The 13,565-nt window shown below is 41.3% G+C and overlaps 1 protein-coding gene across 1 annotated transcript in view; it reads right to left on the minus strand.

Annotated features, from left to right (window-relative positions):
- Positions 1-13,565, minus strand: part of CCDC91 (coiled-coil domain containing 91) — a 132,272-nt gene that overhangs the window by 66,092 nt on the left and 52,615 nt on the right. Inside the window, exon 7 of the mRNA XM_060253613.1 lies at positions 12,003-12,080. Coding sequence (XP_060109596.1) covers positions 12,003-12,080 — 78 coding nt within the window. The remainder of the gene's footprint in view (positions 1-12,002; positions 12,081-13,565) is intronic.

Here is a 13,565-nt window from a genome sequence, read left to right on the forward strand (position 1 = left end):
TGCCATTTATAATCTGTATGATCTGTCAAACTGTATTGTCCACATTGCTCTGGTTTTAACTGTTGTTTTTATACTGTTTTTAGAATGTTGTTATCCGTCCCGAGCCCATCCTTGGGAAAGGGCGGACTATAAATTGCCATAAATAAATAAATAATCTTGTATTACCCTTACCTGGATAATCCAAGGCTAGCCGAATTTCATCAGATCCCTGAAGCTAAGTGAGGTCGTTCCTGGTTAATATTTGGGTGGGAGACCACCAAGTCAGTCCAGAGTTGCACCACAGAGATAGGCAGTGGCAAACCACCTCTTTCCTTGAAAATCCTACAGAGTTGCCATAAGTCAGCTATGACTTGAGGGCAAAACCCCCCATTGTATTATTGTATGTGTGTGTTTGGTGGGACAGGGCATGCAGTAACTGTGCAGTTCTTTTGGTTGATGGTAACTGCAAAACTGGCTCTCTGCAAGCCACAAACTGAGTACCTCTGATCTAGAGTTAAGGTCCGTGCGTAAATCTCTTCCACTGGAATCAATGGGACATAAACATACAATGGGCTGGATCACACTCATGATGTTTAAACAAACATGTCATTTAAAACTGGGAGCCTGTGTGTGGAATAGTGGTTAAGAGCAGAGGATTCTACTCTGGGTTTGCTTCCCCACTCCTCCTCCATATAAAACCTGCTGGGCGACATTGCACCAGTCACAGTTCTCTCGGAACTCTCTCAGCCCCACCTACCTCACAAGGGGACTGTTGTGGATAGAGGAAGGGAATGCAACTGTAAGCTGCTTTGAGACTCCTTAGGGTAGAGAAATGTGCGGTACAGAAACCTACTCTTCTTCTTCATATAAAATGTTGTCATCTTGAAATAAACTGACCTTCTACAAACCAGAATGTTTTCATCAGTAATAAGTATATCCCATTCCTTGATTCATTATTTAAACACTGTCAATACAATTTTGGATGCTCACCTGGGCATTAACCAATCATGTGGCAAAAAATATAAACACTGATCCTTCAATTATTATTATTATTATTTTTAGAAACCAAGATTCCAGGGTCTGCGAACTAAAAAACCCTACGATTTCTAGCAGCTGTTAACAAAATATATTTAATTTATTTAAAATATTTATCTTGCCTTTGTCCTAATACATCTAAGGTAGGTTAACAAATGAAAACATTAAGAACAATACTCATTACAATATCACAATATAATGCATGTATCTCATAGAAGAGGTGTGATCTTGCAACTAAATGCTAAGAGGGTCTTCCTCTTTCTGGAACATCATTCCATAGAATTGGGTCTGTAACTGTGAGAATATAGGTGAATGAGCCCTCATTTTCCACACATGTCCTGAAGATCTGAAACTGCCTTATACTGAATCAGATCACAGGTCCAATAAAATCAGTATTGTTTATTACTCAGACTGGCAGTGGCTCTCCAGGGTCTGAAGCAGAGATCTTTCATATCACCTATTACCTGATCCTTAACTGGAGATAGTAGTGACTGAACGTGGGTCCTTCTAAGCAGATGCTCTACCACTGAGCCATGGAGAAAGGGTTAGGGTTTCTTCTCAAGCTGGGCATGAGAAGATGTCATACAGATTCCTCCATGATCAAAACAGAAAAAAGTATGAACCAATTCCTCAATTGACACTGTAAGAGATGGACAATTTCTGAACTGATGCTTGAGGGTGATTGTCCAATTTGATTCCTAAAATCTTCTCTCCACACCCACAGAAATAGATCTCTAAGAAGAACGAACAAGCCTCCTTCATCTTACTTTAGGACTCACTTTGGTAGAGGAGAAAGCAGGATATACAATCTTTAAAACGTAAGTACATAATTAATTTAAGAAATGATACAAAGAAATTATTTGGGAATCACAATATATACTACCAGTGTAAATCCTGGTGCACAGAGAATCCAGGAGCACCACAATTTATCAGTATGACACACAGAAATGTGGATACAAACATTTCTCATTATTCTACCAATGTGTAGAGCTGTTCTGGTCAAGCTGGCAAGGAAGGGGAGGGAAAGAGGGCTGGCTTGCCCAGAACAACTCCTGGTGAGCCACCAGGAGTGGGGGGAGGGAGTGGAGAGGCAGAGAGAAAGAGATTGATGGAGTAGAGTGGCAGAAACAGACAGAATAATGAGGCTGGGGGACAGAAGGAGACTGGAGTAGAAGGAAGACAGAGCAAGAAAGAGAGAATGGGCAAGAGGGAGACAGGCATGGGGGAGAGAGCAAGAGAAGGGTGGCAGAATAAAGAAAGAGTGAGAGACATAGAAGTAGGAGAAGACAGGAGGAAAGAAGGGTGGGGGGAATGCTTCCTCCCTGCAAGTTTCTTGTGGGTCCTCACTTGTCTGTATACTATTAGCCACATGTGGCCGCCATCTGCAGATATCTGTCATGGGCCAGCCAGCTACCTCCTCCTCTGAGGAAAAGGAAGAATCAGGCCCTGCACTGGTGGAATGCTTGCCTGAGCAGCTGGGTCTAGCAGCAGATCCAGGGAAAGACGCATCAGGAAGGGAGTTTGCTTCCCAGCCAGGCTGCTCATTCTGGCAGACCACCAGAAAATGGAACAGAGACCAGAACATCAGTCACCACTGGCTTCCCTTGAACCAGCTGAGTGCAGAAAATGGAGAAAATGCTTGACAGTTTGAGAGAAATGAAGAACCACACATTTAACTGCACAACAGTGATCACTGCTAATCCCTAGAGCAGAGTTATTACAAGAGCAGGAATGACAAGCTGGTAGAAAGGCAAAGAGCTTGTATCTGGAGGATGATGGAAACAGCAATAAGAAGCAACATCTGGGCTTTGAAGGATGAGTCAGCTAATTAGGCAGATAAAAAGAACATGTTGAACAAGGCTCAACATGGAAGTAACCTTGCTTGCCACCCTCTCTGTGAACTGACCCACTAAATGAACAGAGTACTAACTTGCCTTACTGCCTTGCATCAACCTGTGCTTGCTTTTTCATGTAGAAACACAGACCCCATCTACTGCCCCAGCTTCCAAGCTTTGGACCTTGGATTCCAGACCCTCCGGTTCTCCTGACATTGGACTGAACCTCTGGCTCCTTGACTCTGGGCTGGTTTGTTGGACTTATTCTTATCTCTTGCTTTGACTGATTGTGATTGTGCATCCTAGAGATCACGGGTACAGTAAAAGTGTCAGGCTCTGCCCTGCACATGACAATATCTAAATCCACAGATCAGGGCTACACGGAAGTCTGTGGCATGTCTGATTCTGATACAGGGTGTTGGGCACAACGACACAATGGCCACTATAGGAGCCACAGCCACACACAGAAAGGAAACCTATGTGCAGGGGAGAAGAGGGATAATTTTAAAAATACACTGGGAGAGAGAGGTGAAAGAGCACAATACCAACGCTGTGGTAGCACCTGCCACTGAAACAACATTACTTTACCAGTCACTCAGTTCTCCAGTGGCCAGTCAGAAGCCCTGCTAGGCAAGTGCCCCACCTGGCCTCACCCACTTTCTAAGAACACTTGGTAGGCACCAGGATCAGTGATGGGGATCACTGGGCACCATGGTGGGGATCACTGACCTAATCAGTCTACTCCCCTGACTAGTAATGATAAGGGGAAAAATAAAACTGCCTTAGCTCAAGGTCAACAAACTTAATACCAGGCAAGCATAAGAACATACGAGAAGCCATGCTGGATCAGGCCAATGGCCCATCCAGTCCAACACTCTGCCAAAAAACCCAGGTGCCATCAGGTGGTCCATCAGTGGGGCCAGGACACTAGAAGCTCTCCCACTGTTGCCCCTCCCAAGCACCAAGTATACAGAGCATTACTTGCCCCAGGCAGAGAGCTCCAACAATACGCTGCGGCTAATAGCCATTGATGAACCTCTGCTCCATATGTTTATCCAGTCCCCTCTTGGAGCTGCCTATGCTTGCAGCTGCCACCATCTCCTGTGGCAGTGAATTCCATGTGTTAATCACCCTTTGGGTGAAGAAGTACTTCCTTTTATCTGTTCTAACCCAATTGCTCAGCAATTTCATTGAGTGCCCACGAGTTCCTGCACTGTGAGAAAGGGAGAAAAGTACTTCTTTCTCTACCTTCTCTATCCAATGCATAATCTTGTAAACCTCTATCATGTCACCCCCTTAGTCGACGTTTCTCCAAGCTTAAGAGTTCCAAGCGTTTTAACCTTTCTTCATAGGGAAAGCGTTCCAACTCTTTAATCATTCTAGTTGCCCTTTTCTGGACTTTTTCCAATGCTATAATATCTTTTTTTAAGTGAGGTGACCTCTCTGAGGAGGCAGTTCCAATGTTTCGGAGCCCTTTCTTTGGTGTTCACACACTTTACCCTAGACGGTGTGGACACCTAAAGCAGGGACTCCATAAATTATTTTAACTGACAGTCAGGAGCATGTAGGAGGAGGTGACCCTTTGAGCACTCAGGTTCCAGGCCATAACGATTTAATTTGCAACCATCAACATCAAGTTATGAGATCCAGTATGGTGTAGTGGTTAAGGGTGGTGGACTCTAATCCGGAAAACTTGGTTTGATTCCCCATTCCTTCAGATGAAGCCTACTGAGTGACCTTGGGCTAGTCACAGTTCTCTCAGAGCTCTCTCAGCCCCACCTATCTCACAAAGTTTCCGCTATGGAGAGAGGAAGGAAAGGCAATTGTAAGCTGCTTTGAAACTCCTTAAGGTAAAGAAAACTGGGGTATACAAACCAACTCTCCTTCCTGTGCCTGGCAGAAGTAAACTAACCGCCATATAATCTATACAACTGCAGTCAGCTGCTGCATCTGCTCTCCCACTGAGCTAATGGTCTTGCCCTGGATTCTCTTGCAAAGAAGATAAAGTACAAGCAGATATAGAATTGTGCATAATTTTAAAGTTTTTTTAAAAAAAAATTAGTTTACAAAACCCCCTGTGTGATTCCTACTTGGGCTATGTTGGAATTTTTAGTGAAATAGGCTGTAAGTGGAGTAAATAAAAACAAGATGTTCATTTTTTTCTGGGCATCTTTCACTTTTATTTAGACATGCTGCTAAAGTTTTGCAAAGTTACTACTTTGAACTTTTAAACATTAGCCCAGCCAGTATTTCCTTTGGAAAATTCATCTCAGACATTATTAATGATGAAAACGAAAGCCTTATGTGAAATCAGGCAGGCTATGAAAATGCCATCTTCCATACACAGAAAAGTTGGTTCTTATATCCCGCTTTTCTGAGCTCCTTAATGGAAGCGCAGGGAGGGGAGGTGGATAGCTGCCGGAAGAACTCGTAAGAAAGCACATGGGCAAAGCTTTCTTTTTGTAATATACACATGCAAACATTCAAACAAAAGCTGTTTTTCAAACATTAAAGATGGCTGATAATTTGCAACAGAAAGTACTCTACGAATCAAGAGGTGATCAAGCGTCCTTAGTTTTAACATGGCCACAACATGAAGTTTCGCACCACATGCAATGATTGTTTTTCAAGAGAGAGGCTGATACCGTGACATATATGGAAGGGTCTGAGAGTTCACCACCTAACGGTATTTTGATGTTAAGTGATTATGAGCAGAAACATCAGAAGCCCAGTTCAACTTCAAACAATACATTAGCAAATGTTGCATCCAGTGGTTGCTCCCCCTGACACACCAGTAATGTTTAAAAGTATCTATCACATTAGTTGCTGGAATTAAACTGGCACTTTTCTACCAGCATCTTCCCTGCACACACACATAAAGGCAAGTAACACCTGTGAGGAAAGAAAGGAAAGAAGAAATGTAGATCAGAGTTCATATAGAAACATCATGCATCCATCTTCCAGCAGCAAGCGGGTCCCAGTAACATCAAAGGTGAGGTGAGGAGGGACCAGAGACGGGCCTGTTTCAGTGAAGTTGCCTCTCCTTTGGAATGCCCTCTCCCACCTTGCTTTCTTATTTTATCCCATTTTAAAATTTATTTTCATTTATAGCTCGCCTTTCTCACTGGGACACAAGGTGAATCACAACAACAACTGATTGAACAGTTCTGTTGGTAAGCCAATTACAAATTATGATATCAACTTTTGAACGATAACAACATACACCTAAGGGATTTTATCTTTTAAACGTTTATGGTCTGATTCTGGCTGGAAGATAACTGTATATATCATTCCAGGCTGCCTAGTGTGTATTTATACCCTCTGCTCCATTTATTTAAACTGCTACGCTGCTTTTTCACTCATGGCAGTGAACATCTAATGAGAGGACATATAAATTTTCTAAACTAATTCACTTCCATATCCTATAATTCAGCTGACTAACGTTTTAAAGCAAAATGAATAAAGCATGAAAACTGACATTTTCCTCACAAACACACCAGGTTTTCCAAATATATGCAATACTTAATAATGAAACGAGGCACTGTATGCAACATTAGCACATACATTTGATTTCTATGTCTGAGAAGGGGGGGGGGGGAGGTGAACTTAGAAAATAAGATTTGTAGTCAAAGGAAATTATTTGGACATGAGCAGTCTCAGATAGCTATGACAGGACTAGTACTCATAGCAGTATGACAAGTTGAACTTTATAACACTGAATTTTTAATATGTTATTTTCAAACACATTATAGAGCATTAATTGTTGTCAGAAATATTCACATCTCATAGCGAGCCAAAATTAAGATAAAGGCAAATCCCTAAATAGGATGCTTGCGTTTCAAGTGGTGACCTTGGCTGCCGTCCTCACAGCATGGTCAGCTCATGGTGCTGGCACATAAAATACCCGTGTGATGTCCAACTCTGAATGGTACCAATGCAAAACAACAACTCAGCTATGACATCAAAGTAACTTGTGAGTGGGCTCAGAGAACCTCACTGTGACATGGAACTTCACCTTAACAGATGGCCTATAAAATATCAACTTGCAAATCTTCAACAGGGAAGATGGGGAGTTCTGTACAAGTCTTGAGCACACTTTATCAAAATTGTTTCCACCCTCTAACAAAAGGGCCTTCATCATTCACCCTCTCAAGGAAGAAAAAACCTAGATCTTGGCAACAGAAGGCCATAAAACAAGCAAGCTGATGTTTCAAACCTTTGATCATGTCATACAGCATACAGGGGTTATTACAGAAAAGTGTAGAAATGGTCACATCTGTCCAGTTTCCCACTATCGTTTCTCACCCTAATTTAATCCATAAATGCAAGCTTCAAAATATGCCACACTCCCTATATGCGGCAAGATAGCATTTCAGCTGATGTCTACAGGAAAACTTGGAGATCCGTTTCTTTAACTTGATCCTATGAAAGGAAAAAGTGGACTTCTTCCACCTGGCTGACAGAAGCATTCAAGTGATTAGTAACCAAGAGACATGATCCAAAAACAAATATTGCCCCAAAATACTCCCTGCTCCCATTTTAAGCCTCCTTAAAGTCTTCAGTCAATAATACCACATGTACTCAGTATACACATTTGCAAAAAGCTCTAAGTAGTCTTACAATGTTTATTTACTGCAATATGACAATTTCAGAACAAAAGCCTGGCTAAACAAGCCAAATCCTTGGAGTAAATATTCTTGAAAGGTGGTATTATCCAATCAAAATCTTTCCAAGAACTATATTTAGTTTTCTTTACTGGTAATTATCAAGGATAAAAGCATAAAAAAACAGAAATTAAGCCAAATTAAGTAAACATAAGAAGGAATTTGGATGGCAGCACTTCCAATTTGCTTTCTCTTAGGATAAAAGTGGAGGCTTCCCCCCAAGTTTTTGCATGCTTTTATCTGTTGAACTGAATATGTGAAAAATTCTTAGCAGCAACTAAGGATCCATACAGCGTTACTGTCCCAAAGCAGAAGATTTTCATGTAATCAGGAAATCCATAACCGTTGGGAGCTCCAAACGGAGTTTGGCTCAATTTACATGTCCATAACGGTTTCACTTTATCATGTTTTGCTTTTCACTGGTCTTAGGCAGCGTTCCATGTTCCCAGAATGGCAAAAACTTGATCAGAACTTGACAACTCTGAAAGTCTACTTTGGGGTATTTCCTCCTTAAAAATGCAAAGCCGCAAGTTTTTCTATGCATCTGGCTGAGATCACTGTCAAAACATAAGCTGTCTGGTCTGATCTGCCAAACCCACTCCAATCTAGCACTTGGCTCCAATGGCAAAAAAGAGGCCATCTTGGCCACTCTGGCTGATGACCTGTTAATTCTCTTGGACCACTCAGCAACCTTAGGTGCCATCAACCATTATATCCCTCTAGTCCATCCATAAAGGATACACCATCCTTTGGTGAGTCTCTTTCTACCAAGAGGTCAGTTTCCAGAGGCTAGATGGGGATTTTAGCATTTGAGATGAGATTCTCAAGGTACTTAACATAAACTCCAGAGAGTTCTATTCCCACCCCCTCCTCTATGCAGTTTAACATCTACATAAAATCACCAAGAGAAGATGTCTGGGATTCAGGATGTAGCACCATTAGCAGGTTAATGATACTCAGCTTTATTTCTCCTTTTCTTTACACAGTCAAAGATGAACAGGTGTCTGAAATCAGTAATGAGATGGACCAGTCTAACAAACTAAAATTCAAAAGGATACTGCTACTGCTGGGGGTTTGGTTTATTAAAGAGGGGTATTTAGGCGATGTCAGATGAAGCTATACCTTAAGGAGTAGGCTGATAGCTCCGGGTGCTTTTCAGTCACAGACCATAAATTCTTCTGGGTCCTTCCAAATTTGGCAGTGGTAACAATTCTGACCCATCTTGTGACCTCGGCACAGTCATTCATGTTTTGGCTAAGTCCCATGTTGATTACTGTGATTCTTTTTATGTGGAACTACCCCTGAATACCAATTAGCTGGTTCAAAATACAGAGGCCAAACATAAACAATATTCTGCGATCTAAAAAGCCCTGATAGTACCCCATAGTTCATAGTACCCCAAAGACCACATTCTCCCATATAAGCCCATCTAATCATGCTTAGATCATGGCTCCCGATCCAGGTGTTGCTGAAGTTAAATTGGAAGTGACTGAAAAGGCCTGTTCTGCAGTGCAGGCACATCTGTGCCATGGGCTACTCAGAGGCATTCACTTGCCAAGTCCACTGGTGAGATTTAGGCACTCAATGAAAATTTAGGCACTGTCTCAGGATTTTGTTTGATTCTGCTTATTACCATTTTGGGTTTTTAAAAAATTGCTGTTTTTCATATTTGCTTCTAAACTTATTTATAGCCCATTATTCAATTCTGCTCTGAATGATATTTTAAAACACTGCATGCTAGTTTGAGCATTACTAATGGGAAAGCAAGACAGAAATATTTTAAATAAATAAAATAAGGCAGGCTATTCCCTTTCCCACAAAAACAGTTCCTCAGAATAAATGGTATAATGAGCTAAAGTATTAAGCCTTGAGTGACGGTTTTTATACCTCAGAAAACTATTGAATTTCTTTCCTTTTCGGCGACTAAACGAATTTGCAAATAAGGTTTACAAGATATTTCAAATTTCTAGGAAGCGGCATTAAATATGCTGAGCCAAGAGCTGTCTTGAATTTTTCTCATTCTATCTGTTGGCAGATTTTGCAGCTTTATGGAATACAAGCATATACTTTTATTAGATATATTCATTGTACTGGCGAAGGGGGGAAAGAACAGTTTGTCCATGCTCACTTGTCAGAGGCTACTGTAAATCTGCCCATTCTTCCTATCTGGAAAAAGAAGGTCTAACAACTGCTAGGCACTGAGAAGGCAGCTGTCCACAGTAGACCGCAAAAGGATGCGGAATGTCTCATTTCTTTCCTACAGCTTCTCCAAGAAGGCAGGATGTGGGAATTAGGGAAATATTACTGTTCTGATTTTGGGGTAATGCCGTTGGGTAGACTGGGATGTAGAAATTGAATGGGTTAAGGAAGGTCTCAACCTGAACGCTACTATTCATTCAAACTCATCACTCAGCTGTTCAGCTGAGGCCACCCATTCCCACATACTTCTCTACTCTAGACAGGAAAGAGACTTGCATCCCAGGGTGGAAGAGAGGAAGGAGCAGGTTACTCCTGACTATCCAACTGGGATGAAAAAAGATGGGAACAACTACAATTGAGTAAAAGAGGACTGAAATATGGGTGAGATGCCACCTCAGAACAAAGTCTGAAGGGATGGAAACATGGATAATAGAGCTAAATAAGTGGGAAACTTACAAATACTTGTAAGAGGATCTCAGTTTCCCTTCCTATACTATTTTTCCCCTACAGGTTCTTCCCTTCTGCTTCCTTCTCTTCTTCCCACCCACAAGCCTTTTGTCTGCCCCCCCCCCCCCCATTTTGAGCCATAAAGATGTTTGCTTATCCTCAACCAGAGCCAAAGCCTTCTTGGCTCTGGCACTTGCCTAGTGGAACACTCCCTACTGAGATCCAGGCCCCACGGTACTTAATGCAATTTCACAGGGGCCGCAAAATGGAAATATTCCACCAGACCTATGGCTGTGGTGGCAGAGACTTATTTACATAGGCCTCCCTTGCATGGCTGTCATCTGCATTGTCTTTCATCAGCCAGTTCCTTCCAGTATCAGTAGTCATCCATCTGCAAAGCATATGGGGAACCTATACGGGAGGCTAATGTATGCGGACTGGTTGAAGGCTTCCATCAGTTATTACTGTTGATATTGTTTTACTGTTGATATTGTTTTACTGTGGGTTTTAAAAACGGGTATATTTTAAATGTTGAATTATGTTATTTATTGTTGTTGTAACCTGCCCTGAGAATGGACTAGAAGCCAAATGTATAAATACATTTACTTTATTTGTACCCTGTCTTTCTTTATGATGTGAAGCCAAAACAGCTTATAACACTTTCTTCTCCTCCATTTTATATTCACAACAACCCAGTGAGGCATGTTAGGCTGAGAGTGCATAACTGGCCCAAGGTCACCCTATGAGTTTCCACAGCACAATGGAGACTCAAACCTGGGTCTCCTAGATCGAAACTCTGACCACTTTATCACTCTGACTTTCTAAGGTGGCTTCTATCAAACAGCAGCAAGCAATGGAGCTTGGGTGGGTCACCCAGTTTGCATGGTAGCAAATCACTACGTGGTCTGGTCCCAATGAGTCCTCCCTCAAGGTCCAAAATAGCCCTGAAAAGGGTCTTGCTGCATTTTACTAACAGAAACTGAGACCTGAAGGCTGGCAATACTGTTGTGTTTGCCTAGCAACCCCACAATGGCCTTTGATATTGCATTGGTTTTTCAAAGCTACAGGCACCGCTTCTATTATTTGAGGGGGAAAGTAAACTCCTCCAGATTTTTAAAAAAATATTTCAGATTTTTCTGCAAACCCAGGGCTTTTTTCAAGCTTGTAGAAAGAACTGTCTTGTCTGGTCAGAGCCCCAGTCTCTGGATTTAAGTATCCACAAACAGGGCCATGTTGAGAATTCAATACATCAATATCAGTCACCTTGAAAATTCCACTGCGTTAAAAGACAGCTACATAGCTATAACAGTCAATCCTAGCTAAAATCACTGACAAGCAAAGAACAAATTCAGCTAATCCAAGTCCCCGATGCCAACAAATAGTATACTTTCCTACTTCTTAAAAGTGCATGTAATCTTTAGAGATGGCTGAAAGCAAAACACTGCTAGCCTTTTCAAGCATGAATTATGTAAAAAATGCAGATGATTTGTCTGATTTACCAATGCTGTTTCGAAGTTTTTCCTATTATGAATCTGTGATGGCTCAAAACAAGGTATATTCTCCTTTAGAAACTGTTAATAGTCCAGTAGTAAATGACATGAAATAACCTCTGTCTTAAGTCATAATTAAATGCCATGAGAAACCCTTAATAACTTATATTATTATAGTCTCCCTAAAGGATGAAAAATTGTGGAAAGCTAATAACTCTATTTCAGCAAAAAAGAAAAACAGTCCCCCCTCCCATTTTCTAAAGTTCACTGAAAGTCATCCAACATTTAGAACAGTTTTATGATTTAACTAAAAACAAACATCAGAAAAGGAGAATTGTTCTGAAGACCTTTACCTTGAATTCTTCCACGATAATAGCCAAGGCCTCATGTCCAGTTCTTCTCATGTCTTCCAGCTCATGTTTATGCTTCTCCTGAAAGTAAATATATAATCATAAAGTGATTAATCAAATCAATTAAACAGAGAATTTTGCAAGTTGATAAGCCTGGGAATCCTCTGTGATGCACACTTCCCATGTGGAATTCCATGGACATCATAATGATGATCTAAAGCTGCACTACAGAAGGTTGTCAGCAGCAACTGTACTCCTCATTAGCAGTTTCCAAAGTGTCTTGAATTCTATTTATATACAACAATACATCCTATTACAACAGGCACTTTCAGACAAACAATTTGTCCTTTATAGTTGTACACCAATTTTCATATGTCATTTACCACTGTGCTGGAAAGCACACTTTTTACTACAGCAGAAATCCTGGAATATCTTTTAGTATAGAAGTCATCAATTAAATGTGACACAGAATGCTATGGGGAAAGTTTTGCTTGCCCCAAAGTTAAAGGGATATAAGTGTAGTTTAGATATCTGCAACTTGGTATGATATATACATTCTATATTGCCTTACTTTTTTCTTATGAGCTGTACCAAAAACGCACTGGTATTCCTTACTACTTGGTCTAATTTGATTTCAAAATATACACAAAAGACATATAAGGAAGGAATATTATTTAGCAGCATAACATCTATAATTATATGCAGATCAAGTCCAGCTGCAAGGGCAGCCTTACTATTAAGTAGGGTAAAATGTTGGGGCTACATTAAAGAGCAGCAAATCATTAATTATCATGTTTGGCAACCCCCTACTGCCCACTTGCTTCTTAAATATTCAAAAGACCTTGAGCGGGAACAGGACAAAATAAAGTGTTTCAGGTCACTGCCTATCTAGAAAAGTACTGAGCTCATCCAAGTCTAGCACAACCAAGCTGTGCACAATCAGCTTCGCTGGCCAAGTTTCTGGGCTTGGAAATGACCCCATGGCTGCGTACAGGACAAATCCTTTCCTTTGAAAAATGAAATCAAATAGCACCTCTTTGCCAAAGCAAATTTTTTTCCAGCTTTCTGCCATTTCCTCAACAATGGAGGTGCTTCAGAATAACCCAGAGGCATCATCTTCTCTTCTGCATTTGGAAACAGTGTCCGAGCTCTCTGCTCATGACCTGAGTTCAATCGCGACAGAAGCTGGGCTCAGGCAGATGGCTCAAGGTTGACTCAGTCTTCCATCCTTCCAAAGTTGGTAAAATGAGTACCCAGCTTGCTGGGGGGGAAGTGTGGATGACTGGGGAAGGCAATGGCAGACCACCTCGTAAAAAGTCTGCCATGAAAACGTTGTGATGCGACGTCACCCCAGAGTCAGAAATGACTGGTGCTTGCACAGGGGCTACCTTTACCTTTACTCTCATCATAGGACAGGGATGCTGAACTCCTTTGTTATGAGGGCCAGATCTGGCATAAATTGGATTTTGTGGAGAAAGGCCATGCGTGTCATAAAATGTAATGCCAGGTAATGGAGATATAAACTTTATAAAGGATACAGACAAACACAATTACTGATTTTTAAAA

This window comes from Heteronotia binoei, chromosome 14 (assembly GCF_032191835.1).
Source record: "Heteronotia binoei isolate CCM8104 ecotype False Entrance Well chromosome 14, APGP_CSIRO_Hbin_v1, whole genome shotgun sequence".
NCBI lineage: Eukaryota > Metazoa > Chordata > Lepidosauria > Squamata > Gekkonidae > Heteronotia > Heteronotia binoei.